This window comes from Molossus molossus, unplaced genomic scaffold, assembly GCF_014108415.1.
Source record: "Molossus molossus isolate mMolMol1 unplaced genomic scaffold, mMolMol1.p scaffold_m16_p_1, whole genome shotgun sequence".
Classification (NCBI taxonomy): domain Eukaryota; kingdom Metazoa; phylum Chordata; class Mammalia; order Chiroptera; family Molossidae; genus Molossus; species Molossus molossus.
In genome coordinates, this window is record NW_023425344.1 from 3,052,190 (window position 1) to 3,072,904 (window position 20,715).

At 61.6% G+C, this 20,715-nt stretch overlaps 1 protein-coding gene across 1 annotated transcript in view; it reads right to left on the bottom strand.

Annotated features, from left to right (window-relative positions):
- Positions 1 to 5,584: 5,584 nt before the first annotated feature.
- SORCS2 (sortilin related VPS10 domain containing receptor 2) overlaps positions 5,585 to 20,715 on the bottom strand; it is a 343,880-nt gene continuing 328,749 nt past the window's right edge. The window contains exons 20-27 of the mRNA XM_036246746.1: positions 19,630 to 19,763; positions 18,449 to 18,572; positions 13,891 to 14,003; positions 12,464 to 12,589; positions 9,955 to 10,054; positions 9,595 to 9,697; positions 7,771 to 7,895; positions 5,585 to 5,834 (exon numbers count right to left, since the gene is read on the bottom strand). Coding sequence (XP_036102639.1) covers positions 5,770 to 5,834; positions 7,771 to 7,895; positions 9,595 to 9,697; positions 9,955 to 10,054; positions 12,464 to 12,589; positions 13,891 to 14,003; positions 18,449 to 18,572; positions 19,630 to 19,763 — 890 coding nt within the window. The 3' untranslated portion in view covers positions 5,585 to 5,769. The remainder of the gene's footprint in view (positions 5,835 to 7,770; positions 7,896 to 9,594; positions 9,698 to 9,954; positions 10,055 to 12,463; positions 12,590 to 13,890; positions 14,004 to 18,448; positions 18,573 to 19,629; positions 19,764 to 20,715) is intronic.

Here is a 20,715-nt window from a genome sequence, read left to right on the forward strand (position 1 = left end):
TGCCTCCCTGTGGAAACCTCCAGAAAGGCTCCTGGTCAGGTTTGCCCGCCTCGGCCTCCTGACCAACCCCGCTGCCTCCCGACGTGGCCCGGCTTGGTGTGCACCCTCCTTTTGGGAACTGTATGACCAGCTTATCTTTTCAAGGCCACCCCTTCCTGTCTGTGGGTCTCCCTAGTGGATAGGAAAGCCTACATCAGCCCTGGCCGGTTTGGCTCAGTGGTTAGAGCGTCGGCCTGCGGTCCAGAGAGACCCGGGTTCGGTTCCCGCTAAGGGCATGTACCTCGGTTGCATTTGTCCCCGGCCCTGGTTGGGTCGTGTGGGTGGCAGCCACTCGATGTGTCCTTTTCACATCGATGTTTCTCTCTCTCTCTCTCTCCCTCCCTCCCACTCTATCTGAACAAAAAATGGAAAAATGTCCTCCAGTGAGGATTAAAAAAAAAAAGCAAGCCTACATTAAAACTCCCAGGCTGTGGGAAGGGGTGGACGCTGAGGTCAGCCTGTCTGGTTCGAATCTAGCTCATTTCTCATTTTACCATCTTTCCTGGTAATTTTCACTAACGTCCTTCGTCCTCGATCATCTGGCCCTGGGGACCAGAGGGGCCGCAGCCCTGCCCAGGTTTTTCTGGTACGTGTCCTGGTCAGAAGCCTATAGGACTTGCCAGCGTCCACATCCAGGAGCGCGCACCTCTGCGCTCCCGCTGTTACCAGTAGCCTTTCGGTCCGCGAGCTCGGGCTGTCCGCTGGTTGGCCCTGCTTCCCGGGAGCGCCACCTCTCGTGTGGGCACCCGCGGGCCCTTTCGTCCATCTTCTGTGTCCTTCAGTCCTGAGTTACTTTGAGAGCTGTTTCCTCTGTCCTGTGCGCGGTGACAGCGGTCGGCACAGCCACGCACTCTGCTGCCTCCTGGTGCCTTCAGTGTGGACAGGAGCTCCGCTCGCGTTCTCTCCGGCGCGTCTTACACGGGCGGCCCTGCTCTCCTCAGCTGCGGACACCCGTTCTGGTTCACGGGGCATGTTTTCCTGCGTCACTCGTCCAGACACGACGCATTTAGTTTCCAGAATTTTCTCCGGCTTCCTTTAACAAGCTCCTGTCCACACAACGTGCCTCCTCTCTGCAGCCACGGTCAGTGTGCACCGTTCTGGACGGAGGGACTGTTTCCCGGCCCAGAGCTCCTGCTTTCTTTTTGTTTTTTTTAAAATATGTTTTTATTGATTGTTTTTAGAGAGAGAGGAAGGGGGAGAGATGGAAACATCGATGGGAGAGAGAAACACCCATTGGCCACAGCCTGCACGCCCCCTACTGGGGATGGAGCCCACAACCTGGGCATGTGCCCTGACTGGGAGTCGAACCGGGGCCTCTCCGTCCAGGGGACATGCTCAGCCACTGAGCCACACCAGCTGGCCTCCGTCTTTCTTTCCGTTACGTATCCGTGAATGAGGAGCGCTCCCCACAGGCCAAGTGTTTTCTGGTTCATACGCTGCACCTCCCCCACGGCATTCTTAGCTGGTCCGGGGCAGCGTGGCCTGCACAGCCCCCAGACAGATCGTGGGTGCACCTCCAGAACTGGGGTGGGTCCTCCCTGAGCCCACAGTCCGAGGTCAAGACTGCAGGCCAAGCCCTTACGTTTGCATCCTCAGTGGCATTCTGTGGTCATCCTTTGTCCCCAGTGCAGCGACCTCTGGGGTGAGGGTGAGGGGCATGTGACTCAAGACTAACACAGTGAGTCACAGGATTCCTCTGGGATGGCCCCTAGACTTCATGGAAAGATGACGCCACATCTGGAGCCGCTGCAGCTCTTCTGTGACCTGAGGAAATTGTGTGCCCCACACCCGAGCAGTGGAATGTGGCCGAGAAAAACAGAACACACCGGAAGGCCTCCCTATAACTCGGACCCAAATCTCCAGTGGGGCCTCCTCACTGCTGGCAGTTTCACTGACCTCCTCAGCCACCCCACTCTCCCGATGACGATTTCATTCCTGTGTTCTGAGCCCCTTCTCCCGCCTCACTCTGAGCTCACAACCCAAGGGCCTCTGTGCCCTCCTGCTCCCCTGGGTAGGTGGTCCCTGCCCCACTCGGGACTCTGTCCTGCTCCTCAGTCGAGGGTTCACTCTCGGGTTCCCTCCCCCGTCCCGCACCTCTGTCTGCTCACTGCCACCCACACACCACACTTCACACCACCATCTGCAGCCTCACATTCACCCCGCTGCTGCCCCAGTTCTCCGCTCGAGTCGCGAGAACATTCTAGAAAGCATCGCATGTGCCGTGTAGTGCCTGACCTTCCGGGATTTCCTGACCCGTTCCCACCAGGCACAGTCCCCACGCGCCCCCGCCCGTCTCCCCTCGGCAGCCCTGGCTTTGCAGCAGGTCCGCTCCCAGCTCCCCTGCGAAGGCTCCTGGGCGTGGGCGGGGCCACGCAGACGTGCTCGCGCCATCCTGTCGTGGTTTCTTTGTGCCTCGCTGCCCTCCACTGCGGGTGGGAACGGTGGTGCCTGTTTGCGGGGCTGCTGCTACCCGGGCTCACGGAAATGTGTGACGACCGCCCCACGGGACACGGCAGGTGGACACTGGACGCGAGCTGTCCTGGTGGTGGCGAGCTCTCTCCTGGCCGGGCTGGTGGGCTCAGCCCCTCCAGCTGCTCGGCCAAGCCCTGCGTGAGGTCCTCAGCTGAGCCCTTGGGCCGTGACCCAAGCTGCAGACACGCCAGTGACCCTGTTGCCCGGCGCGGCACCAGGGCCCGTCCTGGAGAGAGTACCCAAGCGCCGTCTGCCCAGCCCAGTGCTGTCTGCGATTAGCGATCTAATCACACCGTGCAGCAGGTGCCAGGAGGTCTGGGCATGTTAAAACGCCGGCTGGCTGAGTGCCAGGGGCTGGCAAGGCTGGGCCGGGTAGGCTGGCACAGGTTGGTGAGCCCAGGCACCGGATCAGGGTCCGGATCGGGAGCCGGGAGAGGCCCGGCCACCCAGGCCCAGTGCTGACTGATCGCTCCAGCACCCTGAGGCTCGAGGGACACTTTTATGGCTCACGAAATCCGGGCTGCAGTGGCCCCAGACCCCAACCAGAGGCAGGAGGTGTCCCCCTCTCACCGGAACTGCTGAGCTGCGGGGTGGGGTTTTCCACAGGCTGATCATGGATAGGTCAGTGCCTGTGTGTGGGCAGAGGCCGGTCACTCCCCCAGGGGCACCCTGCCCTGGGCCTGAGACTCAGGGCACAGCTGTAGCTGGACAGGCGGGGTCAGTGCCGATGCAGAGACAAAGCACACACCGTGGGGGCTGGGGGCTCGGTTAGGGGGTGCTGGGAGGGCCTGGTTTTAGGGTGGGCCGTGGGAGGTGATTGGGGAAGATTCAGGGGAGCAGGGCTGGGTCCCAGGGGGAGGGGCAGGCGCTGGCATCGCAATGGTCTGGAAGGACGGTGGCCGGTGCTAAGGCTGCTGCTGTCTCAGCCAGGATGGGCGCGTGGCCCTTTCTGTGGGTGGGTCGGTCCACGGGTCAGGCTGATGGGCCGGCCTCCATCTCCCAGGGTCACAGAGCCCTGGTCTGATGTGGTGTCGGGACACGTGATGCTGGACCGGACGCCTGCTGTGGGCTGTACCTTCCCACCTCTGGGCTAGTGCCCGGGCCCTGCTGCTGGCCCGGGGGACGGGCCACCCGCAAGGGGGCGCTGTGAGCACTGGCTGGGACGTGGCCGCTTTCCTGGTGTGTCCTGACCAGGGACCGGGAAGGTCATGGTGACCTGCAGGCAGGGCCAGGAGCTGCTCCCGTGCTCCCGGGTCCCTGGTCCTGGCACGCCCACGTTTTGGGGGCCTTGTCGAGGAACGTTCCTGGAAGGCAGACAGCGATCACGTTCCTCTCATCTTTGTTAAAAGCATCACAAATGATTTATTGATTTTTAAAAAGGAAAAATAAGAAAGAATTGATCACATCGTTCTTGTGTGCACACACCAAGTGTGGGCGCAGCCCGGTTGGTGGAGGCCTTGCTGCCCGGAGCAGGTGGCACCTTCCCCAGGTGCCCGTGTGCCTGCCCGCTGACCGTACGGCATCTCACGCGTGCCAGACAGACCTACGTGCCCATTTCCTCATGCCCCACATCCGCCTGCAACCCTAGGCCCAGGTTCTTGGGTCCACACCCCCAAAATACTCTTAATAGAAATAGCGACATAAGATACAAGAAAAACCCAAATAACCGAGGCAAACCCTACCCAAGCTGCAGAGAATGGAGGTGAGTGGTTAGAGGTCGGGGGTGGTCACTCGCAGGCACTGTGAGCTGGGGGCAGGGGCCTGTGTCCGTAGTGACCCCGACCTGGGCCCGGACGGTGTCTGACACAGGGCAGGCAGGCGGGGTGCACGTCAGGACGCAGGGCTCCCCTAAGGGGTCTTGAAGGCCACACGTGGGCTGGGCGAGGGAGGAGGCTTGTGGCAAAGGTCCGAGAACCCAGCCTCTCACACCGTCCTGACCAGCCCCCGCGTTGGTCCTTGGGGCCCGCCTGTCTCTAAGGGGGGTCTCAGGACAGCCTGCAGGGTGACCTCTGGGAAAGGCACCCAGAGCCCCAGCTGGTGGGCAGGGTGGGGAGAGGGACCCACAGTGACCCCTTCCTCCCTGTGACACAGGGAGCTGGACTGGAGGGGTCCCTCACTCCATCTGGGGGCAGTTCTGGGTGTGAGCTGACCCCGGGCCTCCCCTCCCACAGGGGATGCGGGTTAATGTTCCCCAGGCTTCATTCCGGTCTCACCCCAGGTCTCACCCCAGGTCTCACCCCAGCCGGGCCAGCCACCCGGAGCCCCGCCTGGGGGAGGGAGGGGACGGAGGGGACGGAGGGGAAGGCGACACCAACTTTCCGCTTCAAGGCGAGAGGTGAGGGTCCCCCTACATAGGCTCCTGTGTAGCCCGAGACAGCGTCCTGACCCACTGCTGGGGGCTGCATCTGGGCACCTCCGAAGCCTGCTGCTGACCTTGGGAAAGTACCCTCTGGGCCTCGGTTTCTCCGTTTCACTGAGAGGGGCACACCGCTCTGCAAGCCTGAGCCTCTCTGGTTCCGGGCTTCTGCCTGCGTCCCTGAAGCTATAAGGAAGCACTTGGCGCCTCTGCGGGTCCCACCAGGAGGCGGGAGGAGGGCACCTGTGGAGGGCGCTGTCCTGGGCATTGTGGGAAAGGGGTTCCCGAGGATGGGGCTCCAGCAGCCCCCCATGGCTTCCCGCCGGCTATACAAATGGGAAGCTGGACCAACCTCCAACAGCTCCCTGGAGAGGGAGGAGACATGGGGGTGGGGGCAGGGTCACAGGCCCTCCAGGTTTGGGGGTGGACACCCCGCAGGGAGATGGCCATGCAGGCAGGAAGGGCTGTCCCGGTGGGGTGTGAGGGACTCGTGTCCATGTGCCGGGTGGGGTGGTGGTTCTGGAAGGGCCGGCAGCCAGGCAGGCTCCCCTCCTTGTCCCGAGGGGCCCAGCCCTGGCCACCAGAAGTCAGGCCTCGGGGGGGACCATGGGGTGTAGAACAGCCAGGGCAGCCTCATGGGGTCCAGGGCAGAGACCTGCCCAGAGTTGGGGTGGGTGGGCGGGCCATGGGCCTGTGTCCGGGGAGCTGGCCGTCAGCGGCCCCTGTGCATCCTGGGAACAGCGGGGACGTCTGTCGCCTTGCTGGGTCAGCTGCAGGAGGTGGTTTTTCCGGGGTCTCTGAGGGGAGGCCAGTCCCAGCGCAGCGCGGGCTGCGTCTGTGGCTCTGTGCCCTCGGGGTGGGGCCACGGAGCGTGGACAGGAGACGGGCGTGGCCCGCGGCCATCAGCTCACCAGGTAGCTGTGCATTTCCTGGCAGTCGATGCTGAGGACCACGCCCGAGTGGTTCCCTAGGAAACAGACGCCTCGTGAGCACAGGCCCATCGCTGGGGGGGCAGAGAGGGCCCAGGGAGCCGGGGTCGTGTGGGACGGGGTGCCTCAGACGCCGTGCAGGTGGGGTCCCCGTGAGGGGGTGCTCCCGGTGTCGTCACAAGCAGTGGACCCACAGGCCTCTGGAGGTGAGGCACTGACCAGCCACCTGCCACGCCCACCCCGGCATCAGCAGCAGGGGGGAGCAGGGGGGAGCAGGAGCGGTCGTGCCCCCCCAGGCAGTGGGCACTGCAGGCTGGCATGGTGCGGCCCGGAGGTGGCAGGAGAGAAAGGGGCACAGTGACGTCAGAAATGGGGTGACAGGTGGTCGTGGGGGCTGCACTGAGAGCAGGGACAGCGGTGTGGCCGGCAAGGAGCTGAGGCGGGGGGACCGGAGCAGTTCCCGGGGGCGGCCCCTCCCCTCGCTCTAGGGCACCGGCCAGGGTGCCAGTGGAGGGGTCATGAGCCGGACTGCTGGGTGAGAGGTCATCAGGGTCACACCTCGCGGGGCTCACCACCACGCCTCCCTTACAGGGCCACAGCGGGTGCAGCACCCTGAGGCACTGGATTAAAGTGACCCGTGATTATTTCCTACTGTTGGGGTGTCCCCAAGAGCCCACGCCCTCCGTCCAGGCTGGGCAGCCCTGTGGGGCCTCTGCAGCCGCCCGCATGTAGGTGGACCTGGCCACGTGGAGGGAGCCCGAGCCTGGCAGGGAGGGCAGAGCTACACACTGGGGGGCCGGGCTCCACCTCTCAACAGCTCCGTGACTGGGAGGCTGCGTGGCCTGTGCACCTTCCCATCTGCCAGATGGACACGTCACTGCTGCCCGCCTCGGGCAGCTGAGCCCGGGGCCTGGTCCCAGCCAGTGCGCGGGACATGGGGGTGTCACTAGGTCCCGGGAGGCTAAGGACGCATCGCTCCCAGCAGCACCTGGGGCTGGAAGGTCTGGCAGGGCAGCCCCTGCGAGGTGAGGCCTGTGGGCTGTGCGCCCGGGCGGGTGCTTCCTGCCTTCAGAGTGAGGGCACAGCGCACGGCCGGTTCCGCAGGGCACCCGAGAGGATGCGGCCAGGAGCTGGGGTGGGAGGCCGAGCCCACCAGCGGGACCAGCTCGGTGCCTGTCCTCAGCTCGGAAAAGGGCCTGCCTCTGGGGGCTGCTGGAGAGACAGGGTCCACGCGGTGCCCCAGCCTCGGCCCACTCGTGGAGAGGAGGGGCTGGAACTGAATCTACGCTGCCCCGGCGTGGCAGCGTGGCACTGTGTCCCCGCCCCTGAAGATGACAGGCTCTGCAGCTGCTCCGGGCACGCGGCCGCCGTGCTGCAGGGGAGCCAAAGCCACGTGGAGGCCACGGCAGGGGTGGCGGGGGCGTCACGGCGGGGGCTTGGTGGCTGCCAGACCCCGGGGCGAGGAAGCTTCGGAACAGCTGCTCTCCAGCATCCTGGGCGACCTCATGAGAGACCGGAGCCAGGACCACGTGGCTGAGCGTGGCCACTGGGGGGCATGAGGGCACACGGCCATCCCGGGAATGGAGCACCCCGTCTTGGAGCGGTGGCTGGGCAGCACGCAGGATGGTGCTCTCCCCACGGAGCCCAGTCAGGAGTGAACGAGGTCCCTTAACAATTTTGCTTTGTGAACTGTGCTGTGCGGTGCGCAGGGGGTCGGACCCTGTGCACAAGGCTCGGGAGCAGCAGGGGCTCGGAGCACTGAGGGGTGACCTGGGAGAGGCCCCCTTCCTCATGGAAACCAGCCCCGGGTCCTCTCCCCCCCTCCAAGCACTCGGGTCTGGCAGCGTGGGGGCCCAGCGCCCACTCATCACATCATCAGGTGGAGGGGACGGGCCGCGCGGTGGGGGGGAAGGCATCCTGCGGCCTTTGCTGGCCAGGCGGCCAGAGGGGGACCACGGGAGGGGGGTGCGTTACCTAGGTCGTCGTCTGTGAACTCATGGCCCTGGAGGGCGCTCTCGACGCCCTGGCCCACGGGGCTGGTCATTTCCTGCTCCTTCGCGTCATGCATCTGAGCGTACACGGTCCTGTCCGGGCGCTTCCTGCAGGCGGATGGGGGACTCAGGCTCCACCCGGGCCGGGACGCCCGGCACAGGGGCAGGCACACGGCACATCTTCTCCCCTGCCCCTTCTCTGCTCCCGGCCCCCTCCTCCAGGGTGCCCTCCCAGCACACAGGGTGCTGTCTGGGCCAGGACTTGTTGCAGGGAGAGCGCATTTACCCTCCTGTGTCCCCACCACCCAGTGACCGGCAGAGCTGCCTCCTGGGCTCTGGCTGGGTTGGTGGGGACGCACGATGCCCGCCGGGCTCTGAGAGGCGCTTGCTGAGGGGTTCCGGGGCAGCGGGAGAGGTCAGGGTGGGCACAGCCGCCCACTGGGCCTGGGCTCAGGGTGCTGACTCAGGAGGGCAGGTTCCTCTGAGGCCACGCCCCGGCAGGCCGGAAGGGTCAGGCCCTTCCCTGGTCCATGGGACCAGGAGGGGCCTTGGGGAACAGGGAGGCCTCTCCCCGAGCCCAGTGGGCTGGGAGTCCACACTGAGGTCTGTCCACACTGCCTTCCGCCTGCTTCCGTTTTCAGGGTGTCAGGGCCTGGCTTCAGTGCCAGAGGCCCTGGGCTCTGATGGTACCTCCTGGCCCTGAAGCCCCCCCCCCAGGCGGGAGGGGTGCGGGGAGCGTCAGGCATGTTATCTGGTCTGAGGTGGGGGCAGACAGGAAGCAGGTGGGTTCCTGGCCTGGGTGCCTGCAGCAGGCCATGTCTTTCGCTCTGGAGGGGCCTTTGGGTGAGAATCTGCGTTCATTTGAATCCGAGGCGCCTGTGGGCCCGTCTGGAAGTCAGTGCCCGTACTAGTGTGGGCATCGGGAAAGGCCACAGCTCGGCCACTGCTCAGCCTCTGCTCAGCAGCTCCTCCTCCTCCTCAGGAGCCCACTCAGAAATCACCTCCTCCGGGAAGTCCTCCCAGATCTTCCAGACGAGCTCAGGTCCCTGTTACACACCCCAGGCTGCCCCTGTGGTTGGAGCTGATCATGAGGCAGGTGACAGAGAAGCTGCTGGGCATGCTCTTGGCCAGAACACAGCTCCCTGAGGGTGTCCCCAGCACCCGGCCTGGGTCCCACACTGACGAGGGCGAGGGGCATGCCACCACTACTTTAAGGACCAAATGTGCATAAAAGATAGCTGAGAGGGGTCTGGAGAGGGGCAAGTGGGTCCCAGGGACGGGGGCTGGAGGAACATGCAGGAAAGGGTGAGCTGTTTCTGAACTGTCCCCAAGGCCTCCCTGACCAGGGAGCCCCTGCTGCTGCACCAGCAAGAAGGAGAGAAGCAAGGGTCAAGTCTCAGCGCTGCGTTTTGTAGGGAATGGGTCTGGCAACACTTGGTCATTTGTGCGTCCTGAGGTCCCAGGTCCAGAATCCGGGGCAGTTCAGATTCATGAGCCCCGCTCCGCCTCAGCACAGGGGACCTACCCGGGGTCCCCTGTGGCCCCGAGCCCTGGAGGGAGCACTGACGGACCTGGTCAGACCCTCCCTCCTCTGCTGCCCAGGCTGTGTGGCCTGGGGCACAGCACCTAACCTCTCTGAGCCTGGGCTCCCTCTGAGGGCGGGGGGAGCAGAGAGGTGGGGCAGAAGCTGGCTGGGCTGTGAGCTGTGAGTGGCCAGGGGGTCAGAACTGAGTGTGCCCACCCACAGCCCATCACAGGCCCCCCCCGGGGCCTGGCCGTCACCCCTGCGGAAGGCGGGTGGCCTTGCCTTTTGAACTTGTAGAGGACGAAAGCCCCCACGGAGAGCAGTCCGATGGCCGAGAGGACGGCCACCACCCAGTAGCCGCTGCTGCCACCCAGCCGCTGGGAACCTGCAAGAGAGCAGCCACCAGTGAGCGGCCTTCGCAGGACGGTGGCCGGGCCTCTGCTGCGTCTGCGCTGCCGACGGGCCGACGGCTCCTGGAAGACACTGACCGGAGGGCAGTCCCACCGTGGGGCAGAGGTCACGGCTCCCTGGAGGCAATCACTCAGCCTGGAGGGGCCTGGGCAGCAAGGTCCCAGTTCCCGCAGTAACGGGCACTGTCCGAGGGCCTGCAGGGGGCCCAGACAGACGGGGCACTCCACTCACCTGTGTCCACGTCCCTGATGGCCACCAGGACCCGGACGCCGGCCCGCAGGAGGAAGCTGATCTTCTGGGCACTCAGCACTTGCTGGATGGCCGCGAGTCTCTGCAAGCAGAGGGGCGGGTGAGACCGGGGGAGCCCACGGAGGGGGGTACTCGGGATCCCCTCCACACAGTGGGTGTGGCCGGGAAGGAGGCCCCCCAGGATGGCCGTCCCAAGGCTCCCCGTCCCCGGGCACCTCCGGCGGGACATCCCCTGGGCACCCTGCTGGCTCCTGGTCAACTCCTCCGTGAGCAATGTCTCAGCAGGAGCCACCCCTGCTCGGGTGCAGGTCCTGCCTCAGGTCATGCGGGTCACGAGCCCACGGAGCCCACTCGGAGGCTCTGGAAGACACCGGCCCCAGCCTGTCACTGGGGCGCCCTTGTGTTTGCAGGGTTACGGCGAGAACTCAGCACAGCAAGAGCCCAGCTGCCCCGCTGCTGGTGGCCGGCACGCACCACGGTCTCTGCTGCCTTTGGGTGTGGGGGTTCCTCCCGGCACCCAGGAAAAGCAGGGGAGGGCGCCCTCTGCCCCCAGCTCCTCTCCGGTGCCCCCGTGAGGTGCCCAGGCCCGTGCTGGCAGCTGGGGCTCCACAGCCTTCCCCGAGCCTGCTGCCCGTTCCCGTCTGAGGAACCGCATGGCCTCTCTCCACCTGCCGCTGTCCCTGCCCCGGGGACACTGGGCAGGCCTGGAGCCCGCAGGTGCCACGGGGGCCGTCTTTGGAAAATGCTGCAGGTGGCTGACAGGTCCAGGGGAGGCAGGGGCAGGGGCAGGGCTCTGCGTGGGGACAGGCTCTCTGTCCTTCCTGACCACGGCCCGCCCGAGCCTCACGCCCCCGCCTTGGAATGGGATGCCACCCCCAGCCACAGGGGCGCTGCCCTGCCCGTCCCCCTGCCCGGGCACTGGCCTCTCTCCAGACCAGCTCCATGACGAGTTCAGAGGCTAGCGGAGGTTCTGAGTCTTTTTTAAGCTTTTCTGTATTTTTTTCTATTTAATCTTTTCTATCACCTCTTATCCCTTCTATGCTCTCTACAGCCCCGCCCCACCACAGTCACTGCACTGCTGTTCACCCCCACGAGCTTGCGCCCTTTCATCTTGTTTTGTCACTCAGTCCCCTCACCTGCCCCCCCCGCCCTGGCCCGGGGCTGTCAGCCTGCTCACTGTGGGTCTGTCTCTATTTTGCTCGTTAGTTCAGTTGGTTTATTAGATTCCGCATGTGAGTGAGATCATGTGGTACTTGTCTTTCTCTGACTGGCTTATTTCACTCCGGGTCCGTTCATGCTGTCGCAAAAGCTAAGACTTCCTCCTTTTTTACAGCTGCATAATATTCCATTATGCAAATGTACCCCAGCTTTTTACCCACCCGTCTACTGATGGGCGTTTGGGCTGCTTCCAGATCGTGGCTATTGCACATAATGCTGCTGTGAACTTAGGGGTGTACACGTTCTTTGGAGTTCGCGTTTCGAGTTTCTTTGGATAAAAACACTTTCAAAGCGTACAATTCAGTGGTTTTTAGTATATTTGCAGAAGTTGTGCGGCCACTGCTACCAGTTTCAGACGCTTAATCCCCCAAAAAGAGCCCACACCCGTTGGCCGTCATTCCTGTCCACGGCCCCTGGCGTCCTCTGCTCTGGCGGGCCACAGAAATGGAACTGTGGAATCGGTGGCCTTTGTGTCTGGCTGCTCTCACTTGGCCACGTGCTCAAGGCTCATGCGGGGTGTACGTGTGCCAGAGCGTCCTTCCGCTTCATGGCTGAGTCATCTTCCCCGGTGTGAACAGGCCACCCTCTGTCACCCTGCAGCCGGTGGACATCTGGACGGTGCCCACGTTGGGGTTCCCGTAGATAATACCTCTGTGACATGCTCCGTGCCCTGCGCTCATACCTCGGGTGCCGCTGTGATGTCACCGTCACTCTCTCTGACATTGTGAAGGACGGCCAGACCATGTTCCACTGCGGCCAGTTCACACCCCGCAGTGTCCCCACATCCGTCACTAGTCACGGTCTGGTTCGGTTTTTGCCGAACTGCAGCCATGCTAGCGGGGAGGGCTCCTGGTCGCCCACGCCCGCTGCCCAGCGGCCCCCCGCCAGGGCTGTCATTCGGAAGCTGTCTGTGCACTGAGCCCTTTGCTCGTGGATGGAGCTGTTCTGGTCTGTCCGGACGCCACGTCCCCAGTTCCCCTGCAGAGCAGGGGGGCCGTGACCAGCTCCGGCTGATGGAAGCGGACAGGGGGTGGCGCACGTCTACCTGGGGAGGTGGTCGCGCCCCGGTGCCCCCACACCCTTGCTCTCCCACACAGGGACTCGAGGCCACGTGGGGTCAGAGGGCGTGGCCACAAGGTGGAGGAGGGCCAATGCCAGCTCAACTGTGACTCGTGAGAAATGAGGAGCCATTGAGATTCCCAAGCTCGCTGTGAATTGTCACCAAATCCTCCGGGGGACAGGGAGCAGCCGGTCTAGTGGCCACAGCGGATACCTTGTCACCTGTGATGCTCCTCTTCCTTGTGGGCCTGGGCGGGGGCAGGAGAACATACAGATCGGCCAAGGTGGGCAGCCCCGGCTTTACCACCGTCACCAGCAGCTCCTCGGGGATGCCAGTCTCCTGCGGGGCACAGGCAAGACACTGATCCACATGCCCACATGCCCACACCCCAGAGACCCGGAACCCCCTCTCTCCCCTCCTGGCTTGTCCAGGTCCTGGCTCTCTGTCCTGCAAGCCATCCTGACCCGTACACCATGAGGATGGCCCCAGAATCCCACAGCAGTCCTGCACCCTCTCCTACGTCCAGCTCTCCTGGCTCCTCAGCTCGGCCTCCCACCATGGCCCCCCCCAAGCCAGACCGGCACCCCCAGTCCCTTCCTCACACTGTGACCACAGTGAGCAGGCCCCTCCCAAACCCACAATGTTCCACTCCTGCCGTTCCCTCTGCCTCCTGGAAGTTGCATTCCATGTGTTTCCACCTGGCAAACTCCTATTCATCCCTCAATGCCCAGAACAAAATTACCAGCATTGTTAATGGGCTGACAGGAGGATGGGCCTCAGCCCGTGACAGCCTTGGATGACTAGGGGGGCCATCTCTCTCTTCCCAGAGGCCAAGGCCTCGCGGGTGCTATGCCCACTCGGATGCTCTGCCTCTGTCTGCTTTCTGGGCGCTCCCCGAGGGCAGCAACCACCTGGCTCTCCTCTGTCTCCGGGGTCTGGTCCAGGAGACAAAACTGCTTTAAAGAGACTCTGGGCCCTGGCTGGATGGCTCAACGGTTAGAGCACTGGCCCACAACCAGAGAGACCCGGGTTCGGTGCCCGCCAAGGGCACGTACCTCGGTTGCAATTTGTCTCTGGCCCCGTTGGGGTTGTGTGGGTGGCAACCAGTTGATGTGTCTCTCTCACATCCATGTTTCTCTCTCTCTTTCTCCCTCTCTCCCTCCCGCTCTATCTGAAGATAAATGCAAAAATGTCCTCAGGTGAGGGTAAAAAAAAAGGAGACTCTGGGCCGTTGGAGAACAGCAGCTGCATCTGTGCAAACAGCTGGTGCCCAGTGGGCATGCATGGAAGATGCAGTCCTGTGCCTGCCCTGCACGGAGACCTCCAGCTGCATGACCTCCCCTGCTCGGTGACCTCCAGCTGCATGACCGCCCCTGCACAGCGACCTCCAGCTGCATCACCTCCCCTGCACGGCGACCTCCAGTTGCATGACCTCCCCTGCTCGGTGACCTCCAGCTGCATGCCCCTCACCCCCACATGGCTGCTGGCCCGAGCTAGCTTCTTAACACCCCCACCAGGCTAGAGGCCAGACCACCACGACTGTGGGGCAGCCACACCTGCCCTGTCCTGCCCCAGGGTTCCCCAGCTTTTCCGAGGCACCCGCAGTGGGGGCAGCCATGGCATTGGTAGGACGGGGGCACCTTTGCGAGGAGCCAGGTGACCACCAGGCCGACGTCCTCTCTCCATTCGGGGGTGTTGGGGTTGTAGGTGTCCAGGTTCTTGGAGAACTGGAGGGGCACAGCCTGGAATCCATCTGGAAGGGGGCAGAGAGGGGGGAGATGGTCAGTCCTGGCCAGACCCTGGCTCAGATCCCATGACCCAATTTTGGAAACTGAGACCCAGGGCAGCGCCCCATCCTCGGTTCCCACCTGCTAACAATAATCACAATAATGACAGTGAGGAGCAGGAGGCAGCGCTGGCCAGGGCACGGCCTGGCACGTGCCCACCTGCCCTGTGAGACTCACCCATTCACTCACAAGGACGCACACACCCCACCAGGTTGGCCTCCTGGGCCCCCAAATCCGTGGACTGTGACGGGCTGGTACCTCCACCAACGTAAGAGTCCTCAAGGGCAGAGGCCCTGCCCCCTCTTTCCCTCACATTCCCAGGGTCCCCGACTCAGGCCTGTTCTAGAGCCACAGCAGGGCGGTGAGGGGAGCCCAGCACCAGGAGCCCCACTCGTGGGGTCTCTTCATGTACCCCCGGGCCTGTTTTCTCGCCTGCGTCGTGGGAGGAGGTGCGGTCGGGAGGAGCGGTGGAGGGCCTGGCGCTTGTGAACTGGGCACATCTCCTCCGGCCCCGCACGGGAGGCAGAGGCGATACTCGCTGTCGCAACGGGGTGACGCTCCGCAGGGACCCAAAGGGCTCCACCAGCGCACTCGGGACCGCAGGGGACCCAAAGGGCTCCACCAGCGCACTCGGACGGACACGCACATTCAGTCAAGGTGACGTTCCGCAGGGACCCAAAGGGCTCCACCAGCGCACTCGGGCCGGACGTGCACATTCAGTCAAGGTGGCGGATACAAGATCAGTGTGCAGAAATCTGTTTGCTTCTATACACTAACAGTAAACTATCGGAAAGAGAGATTAAGAAAACAATCCCAGCCCTGGCCAGTTCGGCTCAGCAGTTAGAGCGGACTGAGGGTCACGAGTTTGATTCCTGGTCAAGGGCACGTACCTGGGTTGCAGGTTCGATCCCCAGCTTAGGTTGGGGTTGTGCGGGAGGTAACTGAGCGATGTGTCTCTGTCACATCGGTGTTTCTCTCTCTCTCCCTCGTGCCTTCCACTCTCTCTAAAAGTCAATGGAGCCCTGGCCAGTTTGGCTCAGCAGTTAGAGCATCGGCCCGCGGACCAGAGTCATAGGTTTGATTCTGGCCAAGGTATGTGGCATGTACCTTGGTTACGGTTTGTCCCCAGCCCTGGCTCGTATGGGTGGCAACCTATCAATGTGACTCTCTCACATGGATGTTTCTCCCTCCCTCTCTCTCCTCCCTCCCACTCTATCTGAAGATAAATGCAAAAATATCCTCAGGTGAGGATTAAAAAGAAGAAAAGAAAACGATCCCATTTACAATTGCATCACAAAAAGTGAAATCCCCGGGGATAGATTTAACCAAGGAGGTGAGATACCTACACACCGAAAACTGCAAGACACAGATGAAGGGAACTGAAGGTGACAGACGAGAAAGTATTCCATGCTCATGGACAGAATGAATATTCCTAAAGTGCCCACACTACTCAGTGCAATCGACAGAGTCAATGCGATCCCTATCAAAATGCCAATGACATTTTTCACAGAAATAAGAAAACACAATGGCATTTTCCACAGAATCCAAACAATCCTAAAATGTGTATTAAACCCCGGAAGACCCCAAATAATCTGAAGCAATCTTAAGAAAGAACAGCAAAGCCGGATGCACCAGGCTGATTTCAAACGACTACACTACAAAGCTACAGTGATCAAAACAGCATGGCACTGGCATAAAAACACCCAGATCAAAGGAGCAGGACAGCCCAGGCTGTCAGGGTCACGCACTGTGACAGCACAGCCAAGCATAGACAATGGGAAAGGAGACACTCGTCGGTGAACGGTGTTGGGAAAGCTGGACAGCCACATGCAAAGAATAAGACTGGACCCCCGTCTGACATCGCACAGAACCTAACTCCAAGTGCATCAGAGGCGAGCATGATGTTTTGGCTTCGACACCCAAAAGCAAAGGCAAAAAAAGCAAGAATAGACACGAGAGGCTCAGCAAACTCGAAGCTTCTGCACAGCAGAGGAGCCGTCAGCAAGATGAAAGGCACCCTGGGAAGGGGAGAAAACATCTGCAAATCACACATCTGAGAAGGGGTTAATATCCAAAATATATAAAGAACTCATATAATTCAATGGCAAAACACCAAACAATTCAATTTTTTTAAAAAAGGCCAGAGGATCTGAGTAGATATTTCTCCCAAGAGGACATACGATGACCAACAAGTGCAGGAAAAGTGCTGGCACCAAGCGTCAGGGATGCAAGTCAGACCACGGGAGACGCCCCCTCACACCTGTTAATGACCAGAGACAATACGTACAGGCGAGGCTGTGGAGGACAGGGAGCCCTCACAAACTGTTGGAGGGTGTGCAAATTGGTGCAACCACCATGGAAAACAGTGTGGAGGTTCCCCCCTACTACCATATGATCCAGCAATTCCACTTGTAGGTATTTATGCAAAGAAAATGAAAACACTAACTCAGAAAGTTATATGCACCCCCATGTTCACTGCAGCATTGTCTACAGTGGCCAAGACACGGAAGCCACCCAGGTGCCCATCAGGAGACTGTCGAGTGAAAGGGCTGTGGTGTGTATCTGCAGTGGAATATTACCCAGCCGTAAAAAGGAGGAAGCCTGGCCATCTGCAAGGACCTGGATGGACAAAGAGGGCGCTGTGCTGAGCAATGTAAGGCAGACGAAGAGAACCAAATATCACAATTCACCTGTATGTGGACCCCAAAAAGCAACATGCCACAGATACAGGGAGCACACTGGCGGCTCCTGAGGTGGGGACGAGGGTGGGTGGGGATGCAGCGTTTGAAGGTGGGGACCTCCGAGTGCATCCTGGGATGGAAGGTGCAGCGTGCAGACTAGTGTTAACCTCACCATGTTGGGTGTTTGCAAGTTGCTAAAAGAGTAGATCTTAAAAGGTCTCATCTCAGGAAAACAACTTCTGTAACAATGTGAGTACCTCGAACTGTGGTGGTCTCTCTGCCATGTGTAGAATATTGAGTCATTATGTTGCTGGTGTGATGGTGTGTCTATTAGATGTGGTTACAAACCCACACATCTTACAAGGGAGAGGGGAGGACTGTGGGTGGGGAGGACTGGGGTGGGGAGGACTAGGGGCTGGGAGGACTGGGGGCTGGGAGGACGGGGGCTGGGAGGACTGGGGGCTGGGAGGACTGGGGCTGGGAGGATTGGGGGCTGGGAGGACGGGGGGCTGGGAGGACGGGGGGCTGGGAGGACGGGGGGCTGGGAGGACTGGGGGCTGGGAGGATGGGGGCTGGGAGGACTGGGGGCTGGGAGGATGGGGCTGGGAGGACTAAGGGTGGGGATGACTGGTGGTGGGGGGACTAAGGGTGGGGATGACTGGTGGTGGGGGGGACTAAGGGTGGGGATGACTGGTGGTGGGGGGGACTAAGGGTGGGGATGACTGGTGGTGGGGGGGACTAAGGGTGGGGATGACTGGTGGTGGGCGGGACTAAGGGTGGGGATGACTGGTAGTGGGGGGGACTAAGGGTGGGGATGACTGGTGGTGGGGGGGGACTAAGGGTGGGGATGACTGGTGGTGGGCGGGACTAAGGGTGGGGATGACTGGTGGTGGGCGGGACTAAGGGTGGGGATGACTGGTGGTGGGGGGGACTAAGGGTGGGGATGACTGGTGGTGGGCGGGACTAAGGGTGGGGATGACTGGTGGTGGGCGGGACTAAGGGTGGGGATGACTGGTGGTGGGGGGACTAAGGGTGGGGATGACTGGTGGTGGGGGGACTAAGGGTGGGGATGACTGGTGGTGGGGGGACTAAGGGTGGGGATGACTGGGGGTGGGGGGCCTAAGGGTGGGGATGACTGGGGGTGTGGGGCCTAAGGGTGGGGATGACTGGTGGTGGGGGAACTAAGGGTGGGGATGACTGGTGGTGGGGGGCCTAAGGGTGAGGATGACTGGGGGTGGGGGGACTAAGGGTGGGGATGACTGGGGGTGGGGGCCTAAGGGTGGGGAGGACTGGGGGTGGGGAGTACTGGATGGGGATGACTGGGGGTGGGGGGGACTGGATGGAGAGGACTCGGCATGGGGATGACTGGTTTGGGGAGGACTGTTTGAAAGCTAGGGCTCAGGGCCTGGAGCAGTCTGTGAATGAAAGTGTGGCCAAGGGCAGCCCCTTGATATTCAGCTGCAGGCTGCTGCCCACAGGACTGGCTGTCTTCATGCACAATGAGTTTATCAGGTGAGGATGAGGTCAGCACACTGCGGGGGGTGGGCGGCTTCCACTCTTAGGAGTCATTTTCTGCTGTAATGTCTCCCATGAGGGTCCCTGAGCCCCACTGAGGACAAATGACAGGACATTCATTCCAAATGGGCTTCTCAGCAGAGGCTCTATCAGGAGGTCGTGGTCCCAGACTGAGGCCGGAGCCGGGGAAGACACCCTCCATCCAGGGGACTCACCCAGCACACGGATGACCTTGGAGTCCTGCAGCACCGACTTCCCGCAGGCGGCCTGCACCGTCACACGCACATCCCCAGTGTCCGCAAACCGCATTGTCACAGAGTTGTTCAGGGACAGCAAGGGCTGTAGGGGACAAGCAGAGTCAGGGCCCAGCCTGGGGTGGCCACGGGGGAGCTGTGTCCAGGGCTGAGAACGCTGTCCCCTGCTCTCCTTAGGGAATGGGGCAACCGGGGGCATGGAGAGGGCCCCCAGAGACCCTGCATGGACACATGTCCTTCAAGACTGTCACGAGCCCTTCTACGTGGACGACTGAGAATTGGAATGGAGCCACAGGCTGGGCCTCCACACTGACCACAATCCACCTTCCCAGCCCCACTCAGCCGTGGCCCCACACCCAGCTCAGCACCAGCCTGTGGGGTGGGGTGCACCCATCAGCACTGGTGGGTATTACCTCGGACATCGCAGATGGGGACACAGGCTCTGGGAGGTGCAGTGACCAGCCCGAGGAGCTCCGCTGAAAGCGGCTGAGCTGGGATTCAAACCCAGAGCCCCAACCCCTTCCTAGTCCCACCCCACTCCAGGGAGCACCATGGGGAGCCCAGCCCCTCCCTCGCTGGCCTCTGTGTCTGCGCCCTCGGCTGCTGTTCAGGGAGCTATCTGCTTGGGGGTGCAGGGTGGCTGAATGGTGAAGGGTGCTTCTCCCTGGGTCCTGAGGCACCTCACCCCAGCCCAAGGATGGCCAGGCCAGCCCTGCACACACCTCAGGACCTCCCACCAGGCATTTTGTCCATAGGCTTGGAGCAAGGCTTCTGAGCTTGGGTCCAGCCCCAGTAACCCCCTCCTCCATGAAGCCTTCCCTGACCACCCCTACCCCAGACTAGAAATGGCCTCATCTCCCTTGGAGCTCTCAGATACCTTACCTGCCCCTTCCTGTGACACTTGTCACTCCCTAACTCAGGTCACCTACTCTGTTCACATCTCTTTCCCTGTGGAAAGGCAGGGTCTGGTCTGATTCACCCTGTGCCAACCACCTTCGGACATAGCTGGAAGCAAAGGTGCGTGTGCCTCAACTCGTGTCATGCACTGTCCTGCCCGATACCTAGGCTACGCCCTGCCCTCACTCTCCACCACAGGTGGAGCCTGTGGGATACAGGGCCACCAGAGGGCAGGGCCAGCATACCTGCAGGCTGTGGCCAATCCACCAGTAGAACACAGTGAGGTTGGGGTTCAGGGGCAGCAGCACAGCTGTGAGGTTCACCTCCTGGTTGATGCCAATGACAGGAGCCACCTCAAGGTAGAGGGCCTGTAGGGGGGCTGCAGGGTCCAGAAAGAGGTCGGGGTTAGGGGCATCAGGGTACTCGGCTTTTCAGAGGCTGTTTATTTAGGTCACAGTTACCATTAACTTCATCATTACTACTGCCGCCACCACCATGAACACCACCACCATCATCATGATCATCACTACTACCCCATCACCACCATGACGACCACCACCAAAACCACCACCATGACCACCTCTGCCACCATGACCACCACACCACTACCACCATCATCATGATCATCACTACTACCCCATCACCACCATGACGACCACCACCAGCACCACCACCATGACCACCTCCACCACCATGACCACCACACCACTACCACCATCATCATGATCATCACTACTACCCCATCACCACCATGACGACCACCACCAAAACCACCACCATGACCACCTCCACCACCATGACCACCACACCACTACCACCATCATCATGATCATTACTACTACCCCATCACCACCATGACGACCACCACCAAAACCACCACCATGACCACCTCCACCACCATGACCACCACACCACTACCACCATCATCATGATCATTACTACCACCACCACTACCATCGCTACCACCACAACCATCACCATCACCTTCACTACCACCACCACCACCATGACCACCACCACCAAAACCACCACCATGACCACCACCACCACCATGACCACCACACCACTACCACCACCATCATGATCATTACTACCACCACCACCATCATCACTACCACCACAACCATCACCTTCACTACCACCACCATGACCACCACCACCAAAACCACCACCATGACTACCACCACCACCATGACCACCACACCACTACCACCATCATCATGATCATTACTACCACCACCACCACCATGACCACCACCACCAAAACCACCACCATGACCACCACCACCACCACTACCACCACTACCATCACTACCACTACCACCTCACCA